At 38.2% G+C, this 21,482-nt stretch overlaps 1 protein-coding gene across 1 annotated transcript in view; it reads left to right on the top strand.

Annotated features, from left to right (window-relative positions):
• Positions 1-21,482, top strand: part of DSCAM (DS cell adhesion molecule) — a 630,903-nt gene that overhangs the window by 560,240 nt on the left and 49,181 nt on the right. Inside the window, exons 22-27 of the mRNA XM_054049425.1 lie at positions 7,547-7,664; positions 8,468-8,631; positions 12,624-12,722; positions 13,017-13,205; positions 14,536-14,826; positions 19,051-19,227. Coding sequence (XP_053905400.1) covers positions 7,547-7,664; positions 8,468-8,631; positions 12,624-12,722; positions 13,017-13,205; positions 14,536-14,826; positions 19,051-19,227 — 1,038 coding nt within the window. The remainder of the gene's footprint in view (positions 1-7,546; positions 7,665-8,467; positions 8,632-12,623; positions 12,723-13,016; positions 13,206-14,535; positions 14,827-19,050; positions 19,228-21,482) is intronic.

Raw genomic sequence — 21,482 nt, 5'->3', positions numbered from 1 at the left:
GGATGGTTAAACACTGGAATAAATTGCCTAGGGAGGTTGTGGAATCTCCATCTCTGGAGATATTTAAGAGTAGGTTAGATAAATGTCTATCAGGGATGGTCTAGACAGTATTTGGTCCTGCCATGCGGGCAGGGGACTGGACTCGATGACCTCGAGTTCCCTTCCAGTCCTAGAATCTATGAATTTATTAATCTGATTTGTAACCTAGGGAGGAATTAACTTTTGAAGTTACCTTCAGAAAGTAAGAAAACTACACAAGAAGGTTGGTAGGAACCTGGTGAGGCCTTTTACTGGAATTCTGCTGTATGAACACATTTTTTTCTTCAAGTCAGGGATCTTGCAGTAATCCAAAACAGTAGTAAAAACTAACAGAAATTTTCAGTCAGTATAAGAGAGCTTAAGTAGTCTCAGAAACATTTTGAAAATATCAAAATGAAATATTCTCTTGACACTTCTGAAATGAATATCTGTTCCATGGGAAATTTTGTAAATTCATTTTTTGGACTTTTTTGGAATGATTATTTTTTGTTGAAAATTTGGAATTTTCAGTGGAACAGGAGGAATTCTAGTTTCCCATCTCTGCTCACAAGTGGATTGCAGCTTTTACTGATACTTCAAGGTGTCTTTGGGTCTGTTTTGTAGGTAAATTATAGTGACTGCATTAACTGCTATTTTCTTAGACAGAATGACTAGCTTAAAAAAACACTCCAATGGTAAAATCTTGGCTCCACTGAAGTCAGTGAGAGTTTGGCATTGACTTCAGTGGAAGCAGGATTTCACTCCAGGTGGTCAGTCTGTGGGTAGACTTTGGGATTTTGTTTGTTTTAGTTAGCTTGTTTTTAACTATCCAGTTACCTTTTCCTACTGTGTGGTCTTGTCATGCTTGTGTTAGTCTTTCCCAAAACATATGTGCCTGAAAATGGCACTGCAGAAAACAACAGTGCAACATCACTGACAGGTGACGACTGACTTCCTTCATGCTATTCTGGTGATATCATTTACTCAAGACAGTGCTCCATTAGCCTTGATGGGATGGTGGTTTCAGAAGTACCTGCATGTGTAGAGTAAGCACATATTTGTTGGCTGCTGTTTAGCATCAGCAAATAATGGGCATTTTCAGTCTGGCTCTTTTTCTCTTAGCAATATACTGTAGTCCTACTACCTAGGTTTCATTTCATCTGTTCCTCTCAGTCATTAGAACTGATTTTTGGTGTATGTTTTAATTAATTTTTTTACCAGAGCAAATGTCCTAATAAGTTCAGGCTTCTACCACACATTAAGAGAATCTAGGCATCACAGTTCAAAATGATTACCGGTACCTAATATATGGCTTCATTTTCTCTTCATGTATCCCAGCAGTCCCACTGCAGCCCACAGAAGTAATTTTCTTTCACTCTTCAAGACCTGTTCTATGTATGATTTTACTTTAAATATGATTTGCAGAGGATAAGAACCTACTGAGATGAAACATCTCAGTTACATTTGATGCTGACTCTCATTTTCATGTTTGTCTAATTGGCACAAAATGGATCATTAACTGTCAGTTCTGATCAACATGCACGATTGAAGAATATCAGTATTAAAAATGCACTATGAAATATAGTTGCATCCAAATTCAGCATGGTGCTTTTAGATGCAGATTTAAGGACTAAAACTGAATAATAATTACATTAAGTGTCATACCTGGGAAATGCATTATGTTAAAGCTAAAACATGACCCCACAGGGCTTATGTATTATGAAACAAAAATACTACAGTAACATTTTGCTGAAATCCTTCGGTACAGTATGTGTTAAAGATGGAGCTGCCATCTTAACTTTGAATTTATTAGCTTTTGTGGATTCAAGTTAGACTCCTATCCCCTCCGAACCCTCTGATTTATTTGCCTAACTCCCTAGTAATTGCAGTGAGACTATCCTTCCTAAAGTTAGCAAATTTCATATTGAAAAACAAAACAGCTTTGTGTTATGTAGCACAAAAGGAATCTATTAAAAATGACAAATCTATTTTGCAAGTTCCCACAGCTCAAAATACCAATCTGAGCTTTTCCAGTTCATAAGAAAATTCATCTTCCCCAGATTCAATGTTTTAGTCTGTGCTTGCTCATAGCATGTTGAAGAAAACACACTATTGACTTGTGTTGAACATCCTGCTGCTGCAGCCATAGACATTTAAAATTCATGGCTTAAGCAAGCATGTGCTAAAGTGGAACGAAATGAAGTTTCCTCTATGAGCCATCTTATAAAATAGTTCCTTGATCCTGACAACCACACTTTTCTTATTTTTAAAATTCATTGTCCCACATAGATTCATCCCATACTACATAAAGGCCTCATTTTCAAAGCAGACAGCCCATTTTGAGTACACAAATAACAGTTTTGTAGGCACAAACTGGTGCAAGACCAAATTTAGAAGGCGCCTTTAAAATTGTGTTTTATATTGCTAAAATTGTCTGTGGGCCATTCATTTAGGACATAATTACACATCCACATGAATGTTTTCAGATGGGATACCTTGCTGACTTTAGCATGTGTGTGATCACATTTCCCATGACCAGAGATCTGTTCTTTTCTGGTGATTTCTAGTTGCCAAAATGGTCCTTGGGTACTATTGCAACCTGAAACAACTTAGATCAGACAAAGGGCTGTTCTAAGTTGCACCAGGGACTGACTCCAGGGTCAGAGGCACATAAAGCCACATTTTCCCCTCCACTCTATATCTGAAGTGAATTCTTGACAGAGAGTTCACAACTATGGATAATTTTAATGTAATGCTCATATCATTAGAGGAGATGAACCATCCATAGACTGACCTAATTGTCCAAATCTATCTGTCTATTTTAGGCATTTTTATAGCATGCATCCCTATAGTAATGAATGTAAACCCCTCCTCTCTACACCATGCGTGGATGAGACGATGGTGTAGAGAGGAGGGGTTTACATTCATTAGGAACTGGGGAAACTTTTGGGATGGGGGGAGCCTCTACAGGAGAGATGGGCTCCACCTAAACCAAAGTGGAACCAGACTGCTGGCACTAAACATTAAAAAGGTTGTAGAGCAGTTTTTAAACTAGGAGATGGGGGAAAGCCGACTGCTGCAGAGGAGCATGTGGCTCGGACAGAGACTTCTCTTAGGAGAGAGTCTAATGATAGAGAATCTCCAGGTTATAGTCAGGAGCAGAGGATGGAGGAGGATAATGTAAGGGCCAGATCAGATGATAGATTCTTTTTTATGTGAATGTTTAACACATCAGAAAAGGGCACACAAATAAACAGTGACAAGTTTTTAAAGTGCTTGTACACAAATGCTAGAAGTCTAAATAATAAGATGGGTGAACTAGAGTGCCTCGTGATAAAGGAGGATATTGATATAATAGGCATCACAGAAACCTGGTGGACTGAGAGCAATCAATGGGACACAATCATTCCGGGGTACAAAATATATTGGAAGGACAGAACAGGTCGTGCGGGTGGGGGGGAGTGGCACTATATGTGAAAGAAAATGTAGAATCAAATGAAGTAAAAATCTTAAGTGAATCCACATGTTCCATAGAATCTTTATGGATAGAAATTTCATGCTCTAATAAGAATATAACATTAGGGATCTATTATAGACCACCTGACAAGGACAGTGATAGTGATGATGAAATGCTAAGGGAAATTAGAGAGGCTATCAAAATTAAGAACCCAATAATAGTGGGGGATTTCAATTATCCCCATATTGACTGGGAACATTTCACTTCAGGATGAAATGCAGAGATAAAATTTCTCGATACTTTAAATGACTGCTTCATGGAGCAGCTGGTACGGGAACCCACAAGGGGAGAGGCAACTCTCGATTTAGTCCTGAGTGGAGCGCAGGAGCTGGTCCAAGAGGTAACTATAACAGGACTGCTTGGAAATAGTGACCATAATACAATAGCATTCAACATCCATGTGGTGGGAAGAACATCTCAACAGCCCAACACTATGGCATTTAATTTCAAAAGGTGGAACTATGCAAAAATGAGGGGGTTAGTTAAACAGAAGTTAAAAAGTACAGTGACTAAAGTGAAATCCCTGCAAGCTGCATGGGCGCTTTTTAAAGACACCATAATAAAGGCCCAACTTCAATGTATACCCCAAATTAAGAAACACTGTAAAAGAACTAAAAAAGAGCCACCGTGGCTTAACAACCATGTAAAAGAAGCAGTGAGAGATAAAAAGACTTCCTTTAAAAAGTGGGGGAGGGATAGCTCAGTGGTTTGAGCATTGGCCTGCTAAACCCAGGGTTGTAAATTCAATCCTTGAGGGGGCCATTTAGGGATCTGGGGCAAAAATCTGTCTGGGGATTGATCCTGCTTTGAGCAGGGTGTTGGACTAGATGATCTCCTGAGGTCCCTTCCAACCCTGATATTCTATGAAAAAGTGGAAGTCAAATCCTAGTGAGGCAAATAGAAAGGAGCATAAATGCTGCTAATTTAAGTGCAAGAATGTAATAAAAAAAGCCAAAGAGGAGTTTGAAGAACGGCTAGCTAAAAACTCCAAAGGTAATAACAAAATGTTTTTTAAGTACATCAGAAGCAGGAAGCCTGCTAAACAACCAGTGGGGCCCCTTGATGATCGAGATATAAAACGAGCGCTTAAAGACGATAAAGTCATTGCGGAGAAACTAAATGGATTCTTTGCTTCAGTCTTCACGGCTGAGGATGTTAGGGAGATTCCCAAACCTGAGCCAGCTTTTGTAGGTGACAAATCTGAGGAACTGTCACAGATTGAAGTGCCACTAGAGGAGGTTTTGGAATTAATTGATAAACTTAACAGTAACAAGTCACCGGGACCAGATGGCATTCACCCAAGAGTTCTGAAAGAACTCAAATGTGAAGTTGCGGAACTATTAACTAAGGTTTGTAACCTGTCCTTTAAATAGGCTTCTGTACCCAATGACTGGAAGTTAGCTAATGTAACGCCAATATTTAAAAAGGGCTCTAGAGGTGATCCCGGCAATTACAAACCGGTAAGTCTAACGTCTGTACCGGGCAAATTAGTCGAAACAATAGTTAAGAATAAATTGTCAGACATATAGAAAAACATAAACTGTTGAGCAATAGTGAACATGGTTTCTGTAAGGGGAAATCATGTCTTACTAATCTATTAGAGTTCTTTGAAGGGGTCAATAAACATGTGGACAAGGGGGATCCAGTGGACATAGTGTACTTAGATTTCCAGAAAGCCTTTGACAAGGTCCCTCACCAAAGGCTCTTAATTAAAGTAAGTTGTCATGGGATAAAAGGGAAGGTCCTTTCATGGACTGAGAACTGGTTAAAAGACTGGGAACAAAGGGTAGGAATTAATGGTAAATTCTCAGAATGGAGAGGGGTAACTAGTGGTGTTCCCCAAGGGTCGGTCCTCAGACCAATCCTATTCAACTTATTTATAAATGATATGGAGAAAGGGGTAAACAGTGAGGTGGCAAAGTTTGCATTTGATACTAAACTGCTCAAGATAGTTAAGACCAAAGCAGACTGTGATGAACTTCAAAAAGATCACACAAAACTAAGTGATTGGGAAACAAAATGGCAAATGAAAATTAATGTGGATAAATGTAAAGTTATGCACATTGGAAAAAATAACCCCAACTATACATACAATATGATGGGGGCTAATTTAGCTACAACAAGTCAGGAAAAAGATCTTGGAGTCATCGTGGATAGTTCTCTGAAGATGTCCGCGCAGTGTGCAGAGCCGGTCAAAAAAGCAAACAGGATGTTAGGGATCATTAAAAAGGGGATAGAGAATAAGACTGAGAATATATTATTACCCTTATATAAATCAATGGCACGCCCACATCTCGAATACTGCGTACAGATGTGGTCTCCTCATCTAAAAAAAGATATACTGGCACAAAAAAGGTTAAGAAAAGGGCAACTAAAATGATTAGGGGTTTGGAACGGGTCCTATATGAGGAGAGATTAAAGAGGCTAGGACTCTTCAGCTTGGAAAAGAGAAGACTAAGGGGGGATATGATAGAGGTATATAAAATCATGAGTGATGTGGAGAAAGTGGATAAGGAAAAGTTATTTACTTATTCCCATAATACAAGAACTAGGGGTCACCAAATGAAATTAATAGGCAGCAGGTTTAAAACAAATACAAGGAAGTTCTTCTTCACGCAGCGCACAGTCAACTTATGGAACTCCTTACCTGAGGAAGTTGTGAAGACTAGGACTATAACAGCATTTAAAAGAGAACTGGATAAATTCATGGTGGTTAAGTCCATTAATGGCTATTAGCCAGGATGGGTAAGGAATGGTGTCCCTAGCCTCTGTTTGTCAGAGGATGGAGATGGATGGCAGGAGAGAGATCACTTGATCATTGCCTGTTGGTCCACTCCCTCTGGGGCACCTGGCATTGGCCACTGTTGGTAGACACGATACTGGGCTAGATGGACCTTTGGTCTGACCCAGTATGGCCGTTCTTATGTTCTTATGTTAGTATTTAATCACTGGCACTCTTTTTCCCCATTGAGCCAGTCTCAGCCAGAAAATATAGACCTAACTGAAAATCACACATCAGGTTATGAACCCTGGCAGTTCCACCAGCAATCCCACTGTGGTAAAGTAGGTATCTAGCCTAAACTGCTAACTCTCACCAGGCTGTGAATAGTGATGATACCCACGGGAGTTCAAGATGACAATGTTTTATCTGGGGTAATAGTTTCCTTTTTTACATTAACATTACTTTTGATGGAAACATAGATAATGGGCAAGACTGCTTCAAAAGATCCCATTGTATTCCATGAACTGCTAGAAAATGAGAAAGAAGAACCTTTCTACCCATGCCACTCACATAGAAGTAGAGCAGGTATTGGGACAAGCTCTGATCACATGATTACCTTAGAAAGACTATGCAGTGGGGCATAGGACCATACAGACAAAGCCTAAGGTGGTTTGACACTTGTAAAAAATGTCTCGTTTATAGCAAGAGCAGGAATAAAACAGTGTTGACTTTTGAAGTATCTGGGCCATTGAAGACATAGATTAGTCATAAAAGAAATTATCAAAACAATTATTGATAAATTCAGACTGTTTTCAACTTTCACTTCACTGAGGTGAATAAGATTTTGTGTTTGCTAGTCAAAATGAAACTAGGAGCTATCATAGGATGCTTATATGCTATTCTTCAGTAACTAGAGTCTTTAAGATTCTGACGTGTTGTAGATACGACTACCAGAAAATGTGGACTAGAAGATAATTCGAAGAGGGGAATCCCTTTGATATAACATTTCATCTTAGCTCCCACCAATAAATATACAAAAGATTAAGTTCTCATAAAGTATAGGAAAGGAAACAGGGCTCAGGGATTAAAAGCTTTGGGGATTTATTCTACTTCAAGGCTCTTCCATCCCCAGTCTTCTTTCCTCCAGATATTAAAAATACATTATTTGTGTTCAAATAAATAGCTGATAATGCTGGTAAAAAATAATTAATTTTGCATTTGTGTGTTTCTACTGCAAAGAATGCATGAAAAAGTGCTCCTCTGTTTCAGTCTTCCTTCTTATTGTTCAGCTCCAGCCAGAATTCTGACATTCAGTGGCACAGTAACAACCCCTTGGATGAAGGATATCGTCCTTCCTTGCAAGGCCGTTGGGGACCCATCTCCTACAGTCAAATGGATGAAGGATAGGTAACCAGCAACTATATGTGTAGCTTGAATAAGGCACTTTAGCTTAAAATCATGGGCAAGATTGGGCATGACACTGCATGAGTGTGTCCGGAGGAATATACCCTTGTTTCACTGTGTAGAGATTGATTACAGCTGCAGAAGGGAAGTTCAGAATGTCCGACTGACTAAAACTTGTTGACTTTAAGGGTTAGAAGGTACTGAAAATGGGGAGGAGGAGAGGGGATAAATATTAAATACTTTAAATATAGTTTTAATTGCTATTTAGATATCAGGCTTGGGGAATATAACTGTAGTGTCAGTGATCATTGTGTTGCTAATGTGAATCAAAATCCACGGTAAATGCCAATAGTAGTAATTTTTTAAAAAGAAAACATTCATGAGTATAGTACACGACACACATTTTGCTCTTTTCTAAACATACTGGTCATGCATTGGAGAGCCATGCTTGTAACTGTATGGGCAATAATTTGATCCAAATATTGGATCAGCAGTGATACTTGGAAGCTATGAGAGAGCAATCCATGGCCCATACCAGTGATTATGATGTATTGTACAACTCTAAGTTACATTATGTCCTGAGTTGGTGGTACTTTTTGAAGTGGTGGATAATTAAGGAGGGAGCCCTCTCCTTTATTATTCAAATCATAGCCAGGATTCCCACTTATCCAAATACTGACCATTGGCATTCTCCAGCAGCAGGCTTCTAGTGCTGCTTTAACTAAAGGGGGTCCTGTTCTTTCTTTTGTTTGTTTTAATCCGATTGTAACTTCTTTAATGTATGCATTTTGTTTCCTGTGAGGTAGTAACGGGACGCCCAGTCTAGTGATGATTGATGGGCGAAGAAGCATCTTTAGCAATGGCAGCTTTGTTATCCGTACTGTGAAAGCAGAGGATTCTGGATATTACAGCTGTGTGGCCAGTAACAACTGGGGATCTGATGAAATTATTTTGAATTTGCAGGTGCAAGGTAAGCCAATTGAACCTTTTACATAATTGTTTTGACAGTCTTATCATGGCTCTTAGTTAATGTGTGAGAGTGTGTGTAATGTATATTTAAGTGTGTGTGCGCGTGTTTGCATGTCTATGTATAAACAATATTTTTGCAAATTTAAATAATCAAAAACGAGACATGAGAACTCATAAGAAAGGTTCTCCTAGTAATGGTGACTTGGCTGCTTTGCAGTTTATCATCCTGTATATTTTATGGTATACATTTTGCAAGCTAAAAATTAATATGATAAAGTCACTGACTTCAATGGGACTGTTCATGCACTTAAAGTTAAGCATTTGGATAAGCATTTGCAGAATCGGGTCCAAAGTGTTCACTTTCAATTGGTTTTGAATTCTACACAAGGAAAATAGCATCTTATGCTTTACTGTTGTTATGTATATATAAATATATCATTTTAAAGTTGCAAAATTTAACAATAGCTGAAGGAATTTTGTTTAAACTTCCCAAATCAAATTTTGCTGGACTGAGACCTAGCCTGGAAAACTTCAGCATGAAAGGAGAAATGTACAGAAAGCTATGGTGACTATAAGAGGAGGTATTAATATTTTCCCGTACTATAATCTTAGTTAGCAGGTATTACCAGGTACCTCATATAATATTTTTTAAATGTATACAGTCACCCAATATGGTATTGCTAGGTGCACAGTGTAAAAATATATATAACACTAATGTCAACAAAAGCACACAATGTTCATGTGCACACAACAGAAAGATCCCTCAACTCACAAGAGTCTCCTCCTCGTTCCCCCTCAGTGCAAAGCTTGAGCAAATAACCCTTAATTGTCAAAAACTTATCAGATATGGGAAATATATTACTGAATTGAGCACATGGAACACTCTTTGGAAAACACTCTGTTCCCAGTCCCCAGATATACGATCCTAAAAATTGTCAGCTCAAGCAGTCCAGCAATTTAGAACACAAAGAGAGAGGTGGGCTCGATGGCAGTGTAGGTATTTCTATGTATCCCTATCTATTAAGCCTTGAAACAAATATCAGTGAGTGCATTAACTCACCTAAAATCCAACAAAGAAGCAGGGATGCTTTTTTGTAATGCCTGAAACATGATCGAAATAGAGAAATGGGACAGAAATAATGTTAAGTTGAAGCCTTGTTTCTTGTACTCTGATACATACTTTCATAATTGTATATTCTCAAAGTTATTAAACTGCAATAATTAAAAGCAAATCACTATTAATTCCTTGGAATAAAGGGAGATTGGCATCCAATATGTGGGATCTTAGGTGGAGAAGGTGAGAACTGTGATGAAAAATTTTATGTTCACTCTTCTAGTGTGTAATATGTTCAGTAACTCTCAGTGGAATGTGCCAAAGCAAAAGGAATAAGGGAGCAATGGTACAGTACATCTGATGTAATTAATCTTCCCTGGAGTATAGAGTTTATTTTTTCTCCAGCACTCATACTGTACTTAAAAAGAACAGGAGTACTTGTGGCACCTTAGAGACTAACAAATTTATGCAAGATACTGTACTTAGCGAGTTAAGTAACTAAGATCAGCCCCCCTATAAACGAGGTGAAATTGGTGGTCTTGCTTCACATCAGCACAGATCAAATTGCTGTCCTGTGACTTGAATGGGAATTTCAGCAGAAGATTACTCCATCTGCTTTGCTCTGGGGAACACAGAGTCCATAAATCCAGCTGTATTTACAGCTGCTTTGTGTCACTAGAACAGTGCTTAGTAGCTGAAGCATGCTAGTGAATCTGACCAATAGGATGAAATTCTGGCTTCATTGAAGTCAATGGGAGTTTTGCCATTGATTTCAGTGGAGTCTGGATTTCACCCATAGTGTTCAATTTCACCTGCTTCAGCTTCCAGTTTCTTTCTCACTTCTTCCATCTATGGTGAAAAAAGAGATGGAACCTATATTAAGATTCTGCTCCCTGCAAGCATTTCTGGGCAGGATGTCTCTGACAGAGCTGAGTGGGAAACAGTTTTCCAATCCTGGGAATATTTTGAAGAGTGTGAAAATATTTCCTTATTCTGAATCAGGACTAAATTTTCACAAACCAAAAAAAAATAATAATAATTCAGTTCAGGATAAGTGAAACATTTCATTTTGATCATTTCAAAATGTTTGATTTTGACTTTTTTTTTCTTCATGCCTCTTTTTCACTCTAATTGACTTAGGTTTCTAAACAAAAAGTCAGTTCAAATTGGACAAACTGAATTTTTCATTTTGAAAACAGTGAAACAAAATTTCAAAGTTTCAAAATTTTTCTCCAAAAAAATTTCACACCAGGAGTTTCATTAAACTTACCTGTTTCTCAGACAGTTTTGTTTTTGATGTATTGGCATTTTTTAATGAAAAAAACGTTTCATAAAAAAAGTTCCCGATCAGCTCTAGTTTCCAGTCCTAGGGATTTCAGAGGTGTTTCTTACAGTATGGAATACATCATAGAATTCTTAGGAGGAACATGTAGATGTGTAAATGATAGGGGCAGGGATTCCCTCAGAAAAGGGCAAATGGCAGAAAGGTTTTTATCCACTCATCAGTACCTGAAAGTAAGAATGGATAAGCCTGGTTTGGTAGAGAGAAAACAAATCCAAACTCTCAGACAAAACCTCGACTTGAACTGAACCTGTGTTGTGATTGTGAAGTGTATATAACTTTTTAAAAAATATTAATTTATGATAATCTTGAACCTCTGCCTCTCTTGGTTCAAACTAGGAGCAGAAGGGGACGTGAAGTGACTAAATACCACACAAATTTTCCTTGCCATATTTCTGGCCTGACTCTAACCAGGCAGTCCCAGAAATCATACGAGAGCTTTTTCTCATCAAATTTCTAGTTCAGAATTGCAAACCCAAGTGATTCAGATAAAGTTTAGATAAATATTCAGACCCTACGCCTCTGATCCAAACTGAATCAACTCTTTGGAATTTCACCTACCACTACTTGTTCATTTTTTAACAAACAGAATTAGCTTGGCAAATGTTCCTCTTCGAGGAGTCCACAGGATGCACTGCATTTTCAGTCCCCACATTCAGGAATTCTCAGTTGACATAATAGGACTAGATAAATAGTTCTGTTGGAAATCAAAGCCATGTATGAGTCTGCCAAAATGAACCAGAATATTGCAAGATGAGCTCACGTGATGGAATCATGATATGTTGTCACAGTGAAAAAGAGGGAGGGATGGTCACTTTCCCACAATCAGCCCCAGACGCACTCTGCTCTGGGAATCCATCCTCTATGTCCAGGCAGACTCTTGGGTCTGATAGACTGTGCACAGCAACAGAACCAAAACTTCTCCAGGTTCACCCACCTCTTGTTGGTAGTGCTGCATCTCCTCCATGTGGATGGGCATCGCGAGTGGAAGAGAAACATCTGGAGGAGCTGTGGCTTTGCAAAAGCAGCTTTTGCAAAGAGGAAGCTGGATTTCCTCATGGCAGAGATACTCCATTCCTGTGCCATTTAACGCACACAGCTAAATTTTCAGCACATGGAGCCGAACGAAAAATGTGTACGTACCCAGTTTTGCATATGCAATTACCACTATTTGGTGCAAACGCATCCCTGCCTGTGCCATTTATTTGCAAACGGGCCTCAATTTCCCCCAGCTAAACTTGCAGCCATTGCGCTTAAAACAGGCATGAAAATGAATAGAAAGTTAATTATGAGAGGCCAAGTGTATTCCTGGTCATTTGGAAGGAGATCCTGCAGGATAGCAGTGCTGAGAAATACAGATGTTCAGAGAAAAAGTGGGGAAAAATGAAAGATAAAATTGTATAGAAATTTAAATATAAAAAATGAGAGCTTGTCTGCTCGCTCCTAACTGAGGATGTCAACTATACAGACACTTTGACAGAAATAATTTGCATTTTTGCCACACAAAACAGTTATTTGATAAATGACTGTTAGAATGGTTTAAAGCTATGCATAATCATTTAAATCTATTTTCTATTTTTAACTCCTTCCCATCCAGTGCCACCAGACCAGCCAAGACTTACTGTGTCCAAAACCACATCTTCTTCTATCACTCTTTCCTGGATACCTGGAGACAATGGTGGTAGTTCTATCCGAGGTAATAGAATTCAGGTTAACTGCAGCTTCTTACTAAATTATCCTCTCTTTATAGGCCTGGCATTTAATAATGATTAGGGCTCTGTGTCTGTCACAGAGGTCACGGAAGTCACGTATGCAAGTCACATATATATTTATAATCCAGTAAGAAGAGAGTTCAATATCTTTCTGTGCTAAAAGGTTTCCTAATATATAAAATCCTCATAATATCTTGTCATATTCAGCAGAATTTGTGATTAGTATCTTCTAAAGAAGTTAGGTACCTGGTTTATCATTGTCTTTGCTTTTCTTGCAGGTTACATACTGCAGTACTCTGAAGATAATAGTGAGCAGTGGGGTAGTTTTCCCATTAGCCCTAGTGAACGGTCCTACCGTTTAGAGACCTTGAAATGTGGTACCTGGTACAAGTTCACACTAACTGCTCAAAATGGAGTGGGACCAGGACGCATCAGTGAGATCATAGAGGCCAAAACACTTGGAAAAGGTACCGAATTGCTGTCCTGTTTACTCACACAGTTAGTGAGTGTGAACTCTCCCATCCTGCTATAGAAGTAATTCTGTTGTTACCGTTAGAAAGAGAAACACATATGTTCCAATTTTAGTTGCTTTGAGTATATTGTTATTGCTTTTGAAAACATTGTTTGCATTGTTGTTGTAACCATGTTGGTCCCTGGGCATGAGAGAGACAAGATGGATGAAGTAATATCTTTTATTGGACCAACTTCTGTTGGTGGAAGGTACAAGCTTTCAAGGTCTGGAAAAGGAAGCAGAGTTTCTGAACTAAATACAAGTTGGGATAGATTGTTAAGCAGAAGGGGTAAATTACCTCAGCTACCTTGTCTCTGAAAACATTTTCAGCTATGTCTTTATCATGACAGAATAGGTTAGCAGTACAAGCCCTTATGTGCACCTTAGCTGCTTCTCTTTCTTGATTTAAGGTAATAATATCCCAAAATGATTTGGTAAATTTTACCTCTGAATCTGAAGTTTTTTGTCCTTTTTTGTTAATTTAAAGATATACCGTCTGTTCCCTCTACCATTAATGAGACTTGCCCATATGCTTCAAAGTAGAGCTAGTCAGAAAACAGAATTTCCGTAGCATGGGAAATTCCAGTATTTTTGACATTTGTTTTGATCTTGAAATGGGATGAAAAGTCAAAATATCAGTTGCTTTTCAGGAATGAAAAGTTTAGATTCAGAAACTTCAAAACAAAAAAATTGGACATTTTTGAACAAAACAGTGTTTCATTTCAAAATGTCAACATTTTGATGCTTTTGCTTTGAGTTTTTCCATCACAAAAACAGAAGATTATGTCAAAATTAACATTTTCCCACAAAATATTTTGATTTTGACAAAGCCCCTTATTTCCCAAAATTTACGGCTGAAAAATTTTTATCAATTCTACTTCAAAGGAAGAATATAGCCCTAAAGGGCAATTCACTAATGTACAATTTTTTTCCAAGTTTACCTGCCTTTCTATTACACTTTCACTTAGTTTTCTATATATTTGGTTTTTGTTTGGGCAGCAGTGAATAACATTCTGAAATGTTGGTTGTAGATTTTCAAACTGACTTGTGCAAAAGTGCAAACTGAGTTGTGCAAGTCCAGTTCACACAGAAGTGCATGCACACTATTTCTGGGTTTAAAAATCTGGGTCTCTGAAAAAAAAAACATTTTAAAACGGGGAGAAAAATTTGCTGACTAGTGGACACTTTGAGAATGATTTATGAAAAAGGCAGGACCGTCCTGTCAATTATTCCTTATTTACTTTTATTTATTTTAAGTATTTCACTTAAAATATACTTTATCTTAGAGCCACAGTTTTCCAAAGAACAAGAACTCTTTGCCAGTATTAACACCACTCGAGTGCGATTGAACCTTATTGGCTGGAATGATGGTGGTTGTCCAATCACCTCCTTTACTCTGGAGTACCGGCCATTTCGGACCACAGTATGGACAACGGCTCAGCGGACGTCACTTTCTAAGTCCTACATACTATATGACCTCCAGGAAGCAACTTGGTATGAACTGCAAATGAGAGTGTGCAACAGTGCAGGCTGTGCAGAGAAACAGGCCAAATTTGCCACACTCAACTATGATGGCAGTAAGTGCATCCATTTTATGTATTTGGTTTAGATCAGTGGTTCTCAACCCGCTGCCACCCGGCCCCACAAGCTCCGGAGGTCCAGGATGGGGCAGCCGCCTGGCCCCACAACTCCAGGGGTCCAGGGTCGGGGTGGGGGCTGCCACTGCCCTGTCACCCAGCCTCTGCAGCCCAGGTAACATATTGTGGGCCACATATATGGCCTATAATGATAAATAAATTGAGACCCACTGGTTTAGATGCAGTTTTTGTGTAATATCTAATGTTTCTCTTCCATCCAAGAGTCATTTTGATTTTTTTTTATGACTGGTGCCTGCAACCATCACCAGAAAGAGTGTGATTGGCTGCAGTGTCATTCCCTGGAGTTTCTTTGTGACAGAACTCCAAACTCACTAAGTAACCTAACACTGAACAACTCAGAGTGCTGGACTAACAGTTAAAACTAGTCCTTTTTGAGTGTAGTAAGTTATTTTGGTGCAGGAGGTTTCCTTACTGTGTTATACAATCAGTGCTGGCTATAACTCAAGTACCATCAGCTGACTTCTTAGTGTTTTACTTAGGCCCTTCTGTCTCCTCCTTCTCAATCCTTTCACACACAGTTTTTCTGCCTTTTCCTGACATTTAAAAAAGCCAAGCACAATAATTACCGCATGACTGGATCTGCTGTTTTAAGCTGCATATTAAGTTGGGATGTTGTGAAAGGGGCAGACCAGAATGTATAATAAAAGAACTAGAGCAGTTAGCCCCTAAATTCATATGAAAAACTGTTTTCTAAAGGCAGCTCACATGCTTTTTGGTCAGTAGACGGTAAATAATTTAATTCACATGACGTTATCTAAGTGCCATTTAACTTTGTGTGCTGCGATATGGAATCTGCAATAAGAAGACAATAAAACTGTAAAAGTATTTATATTTCAATGGGGCACTGCTTCTGGTCAACTGGAAAAATCTCACAAAGAGCAGCAGACATTTATGACACTGATTATCCTGTTTGATAACAATGCTTTGGTAGTGAAGATCTACAGCCAAAGTGGCTACAGTCAGCCTTAGAGAAAGAGAGTTTGATCTAGAAAAATGAGCACATGACTGGGAATCAGAAGAGTTTGTAGAGCAGGATGGGAAGCAGAATTTTATCTAAATGAAAGGATTTTTTTCATCCCAAATTGAGACAAAAACCATGAAATTCTGAAATAATTTGTTGTAGAAACACCAAAACATTCCAGCCGCAGGGATGTTTTTCAGTGTTGCCAAAATGAAATATACTCCTCATGTTCTCTGGCTCCTAACTGCTCTCTGGTGGGCTGCCAAGATAGGGGGAGCCATAGAGCTGGAGACAATTTTCCAATGGAAACTCAAAATATTCTGGCAAAATTTAAATATTCCTTAGGAAAATTCTGATTTTGCAGAAGGTGAATTTTCTATTAGAAAATCATTCAGATGTGAAATTTCCAACCAGTTCTATTCATGAGTGCTAATCCTGACCTTTTTGACTGATTGTGTGACTTAGGGCAAGTCATTTTACCGGTCTTTGTTTCAATTTCCCCACCAGTAGAAAGGAAATAATAATACTTCTGGATGTACATACTGTAAGTTGTTTTAAGGACTATTGTTCTGGGGTTTTAAGATGTAAAGTGCTACAGACGAGTGCTTATTAGCAATAGTAGAATTTGGATAAAACCTTCAGAAAGTTAGCAGAAAGTTCTGAATTGCACATCCTTTCAGTTATTTGGTTTGCATTTGGTTTGGAACAGCTAATAGGTGTTAGGTTAAATGGCCTAAAACATAAAGCTCTGTACAGCCACTTAGTCTGAAAGGCTAGAGCATTCATACTAGAGCTCTGTGAAATTCTTTGATTTCAGTTCCCACACATGTCAGCTAACCTTTCCCAGTGGTTTAAGTTTGCAGTATTTTGTGTCCCTTCTATTTTTGCTTGCGTTTCAGTTACATTCAAACCAAAATACTTAGGTTTGGATTCTTAGCTGTAAGTATCCACTGAGCATAGGGGCGGGGACGGCATCGGGGAATACAAAGGAGCCAGTTTTGGATCCCTAATTCTAAGGCTGGTTCAGTACTAATCCTGGAATAAATTAGACCAGTTCAGTAGCAGCTCTAAACTACACTAGTTGACTAGGCCCACAAAGGCCCATCCAACAGCCAACAATAGCTGGAATGCAGTAAGACACTCTGGAGTACCAGGTCCAGAGTGTATCATGGGATATGTAGGCTGGCTGGGGAGGCTGGCCCATAGGGGTAAATGGGGTCATGAGGCCCCCGAACTACAACTCCTATGAGGCACCACAGCAGCTCAGGCAGATGCAGCTGAATATTGAACTGTTCCAAAACAAAACATTTGCAAACTGAAATTATTCATAACTTTTTGTTCTGTGAAAAGTCTTGATATTTTAACTTTTAATGGCAATTTGGGATGAAAACAAATGTTGAAATATCAGAAATTGCCATGGGATGGAAATTTTGTTTTTTGCTCAGCACTAATTACACACACTAAACATCATACACTGATTGTGTGAAGCATATATAATTCTATTAAACTTGTGGTACATATTGTATTAAACTAACAGTGCTCATCTATAATGTACCAGGTTTGCACTTTATTTAGAATAGCTATAGAACATTTAATGTATTTACCTAAAAACTGAGGTTTTAATTTAAAGTTAGGATATTATTTTAATACCACTTAAGTCAAAATATAGCATCGCGAAAGACATATTTTTAGATACTACTGAGCCTAACTCTCTCCTCAGCCAAAGGGTATATGTAACTGTAAGTGAAGGCAAATTTTAGTCATTAATATTCAGGAGAATTTGGGATGATTACTTTGCAGAGATTAGTTTGCCCTTCATTATTTTGCAGCTCTTTCCATATCTTTAGCTGATCATTCTCTCTGTCATTTCCTTAGCTAACCATTTCCGTTAGTTCTGTGTAAATGAGTTTTCATGCTTTACTCTATAAAGCTGTTATTATTCTCGGTTTCCTATTAAACCACATTATTTCTGGTATAACGTGAACACTGTAGTTCAGCAAAGGGAAAAAAAAACCCTACACAATGTGTATGAAAAATGCTACCGTATGAAAATAAATGTGCTGAAGTATCTGAGATAACCTTGGACGTTGGCAAGGTTACCCAAAGTCTTTTAGGGTATCACTGTGCTTATTATGTACAAAACAAGTAGCTATTCTGCAAAAAGGGTGTAGATCTTTACATTTGACCTGTAATTATGGCACTTACATTGCATCACATCATAATACTCGTATGATTTTGTATGCTACATAATGAGAGACAGCCATATGACACAATACAGGAGTACAGATGTAAAAGAGAATGTATCTGTTTTTTAATCCTAACCTCCTATCCATTCAGCAAGCAGATTGCCAGTTTTATGCTTCCGTAGCTGGTTAAAATTAAATAACATCCATCTGCAGTCATTAGAGTTCACAATACTTACATATTTCTACTCATGTTCCACACAAATCTACATTTTATAGCCTCATTTGTGGATGCATATAGCAGGTTACTAGTAATCAGGAAGTGAATGAGAACCTTCTCACGATTTAAACAGCTTTCTTTAGAAAGTGCTGCATGCTGCTCATATCCCTGAAAAGGAAAACAAAGAGTGAAGTATTACAGACCATACATCAGGGAATGATGCTGAAAATGCAAATGCATCCCAAAATGAAAAGAGCAAGTTGCCTGACTTATAATGGCTGTGCGTTATAAACTACTTCCCCTACTCCACTTCTAAAATCTCATGGCTTCCTCATACCCTTGTTGTCCTATTTCTTTCATGAGCTAAACCTCAGAAAGTCTTTATCAGCTCCAGAATTAGCAGCAGGTAGGTTATCTGAATTCAAGATCAATGCAGTGCTGCCCACTTAGACACCTGATACAAGAATGTTTCTGTTTAAAGGGCCCATTTGATGTACATAGCAGTGAATGTACATTCCTTTTTAAAGGAATACCTGATAAATGATGTAAATCTGTTACACAAATACTAATTTCCCATAGCAAAGAATGAAACACATAGGTTAGACTTTAGATCTGCAGTTTCTTTGTAATAGTTAAATATGTCATGTGTGAAGGTAATACCACGTTGACAAAACCCTCTTAATGGCTTGTATGCCCTTGGAAGATACAGTACAGTTTCTATGAAAACTCAACCTTTTCTCTTCATTAATAGGCATCTAATGTCATGACACTGTTTCCAGGTACAATCCCTCCACTCATTAAATCAGTTGTCCAAAGTGAGGAAGGTCTGGCGACCAACGAAGGGCTAAAGATGCTGGTGACCATTTCCTGTATCTTGGTGGGGGTCTTGCTGCTTTTTGTGCTTCTGCTGATTGTGCGAAGGAGGAGGAGGGAGCAGAGACTGAAGAGACTCAGAGGTAAGAGAGGACATCTGGCATTTATTCCCACATACTCATAGTCACCTAGAGTGAATGTATAAATGGGGCTGTGAAGAGAAAAGCTTGTGAGACTTTGTATGGTGTACCAAAGATATTTTTCTACATAAAGTGTCATTTTCCTGTGATATTAAGTTAGTAACTATAGTAATACAGGTGATTTGTCTTGAAAAAAATCTTTTTTTTACATAAATGAATATTGTAAAGAAATAACTTTTTGAAAAATAAGTCTCATCTCCATAAGCAAAGTGATTATTTTATCTGGGGGAAAAGATCATGAGTTCCATTAATTTATTTTTTTTTAAAGAATTTCAGCATCCCCTAGTTACAATTTCTTTGAAAGATCATATTGGCTGTTCTTTGGGGGAGAGAGAAATCCACTTTTCAAGAAAACATAAACCACGCATCTAGGATAATTCTGATGCAGTAGCCAGATATCAATGAGCTAGAAAAACACACCCATCAATTCTCTGACTTGCTCATGTATATTTGCAAAAGATGTGATCGCATATTGCTTATTGGGATGGGCATTAATTATATTGTATAATATACTGTATTATAGCAGGAGAAGTTTAATAATAGCATTCTTCATTGTTCACTTCAAATGGAAAAAGTTTTATACTGTCTATCTAACTCTGCTCTCCTATTATATCTCGTTTTCTTTGTTGTTGAGCTGTCCCTTTCTCTAATCAATACCCTATTCATACATAAGTGTCTGCACTTGATATAGGTATTAAAGCTATGAATTAATGCAGTTTCATTGTTTCTTCTGATGAATGCACTGATCACTCCATCACCACTAATTGCAATGGGGGCAGAGTACCATAGCTGCACCCTGCCCTGCGTGCCTCATGACTTGGCTGTGTTTGTGAAGCGTGGAGAATAGTACATGACATCAAGGCTTACTGAAATTATTTTGTTAAAAGCCTTTCACAGCCTGCACTACATAATAACAAAAATATTTGTAATCCTTAAAATGAGTTTATTTCCAAGTACTGCATGAAAAAAAATTAGTCATAGATATTTCACACAACATGTGTTCTTGATGATTAAAACTAGGGCCAACCCTAGGTTTTTCAGGATAACATGTGGAAATCCCTGTTCATCTTCCCCCCAATATTAGTATCCACCCTCCTCTTCTTCAAGTTGCTTCCTGCCTTCCTGTAGTGACACCTGTGTGTGTGTTGACGCAGGGCCCTTAGAACTGTGCAGATGCGTAGGTTAATCAGAGGAGGAATGATCTTGTATTTAAAGCACAGTACAGGGAGTCAGGTGACTTGGATTCTGTTTCCTGCTCTTCAGTAGGTTTCCTGTGCGACATTAGTCATGTCACACTTTGCCTCTCTGTGCCTCAGTTTTCCTCATCATAAAAATGGGGATACTGATACTTACCTACTTCTCAGAGATATTGTGAGACTCAATCCTTTAATGATGTAAAGTGCTTTGAGATCATTGGGTGAAAAGCATTATCATTATGCACATCCAGAGTAATTTTACTCTGATAATTAGAGTTTTCATAGATTCATAGATTATAAAACCAGAAGGAACCGTTGTGATCATCTACTCTGACCTGCTGCATAACACACGCTATAGAACTTCCCTGCATTAATTCCTGTTAAAGCATAACTAGAACCTATATTTTAGAAAGACTTCTAAACCTTGATTTTAAAATTGCCAGTGATGGAGAATCCACCACAGCCCTTGTTAAATTGTTCCAATAGTAAATTATCCTCATGGAAAAATGTGCACCTTGTTCCTAGTCTGAATTTGTCTAGCTTCAACCTCCAGCCATTGGATCTCATGGTATCTTTGTCTGCTACATTGAAGAGCCCTCTACTATCAATTTCTATTCCCCATGAAGGTAGACTCTGATCAACTCACCCCTTAACCTTCTCTTTCATAAACTAGATAGATATAGCTCCTTGAGTCTTTTGATATAAGGCATGTTTTCCATACACACAGAATGCTACAAAAGAATCCTCAGCATCCTGCCAACCTATTCTAATGAAAACCTGCTTTGGAACATTACATGGGGACTTTTCACATGCCAATGAGTGGGTGTAAATATTTCATTATCAAGACATTCAAGACCCCATTCTGTCAAACTGTATAGAGTGTGAAACTCACCCTAAAGTTCTTCTAATTTATTAAATTAATCCAACTCAGAGAAAAATTATTTGTGGTTCTTCTCTGAACACTTTCCAGTTTTACAACATTCTTTTTCAATAGTGGACATC

The sequence above is a fragment of the Malaclemys terrapin genome, chromosome 1 (genome assembly GCF_027887155.1).
Source record: "Malaclemys terrapin pileata isolate rMalTer1 chromosome 1, rMalTer1.hap1, whole genome shotgun sequence".
NCBI classification, from domain to species: Eukaryota; Metazoa; Chordata; order Testudines; family Emydidae; genus Malaclemys; species Malaclemys terrapin.
This window is presented reverse-complemented; position numbering and strand designations above follow the sequence as displayed.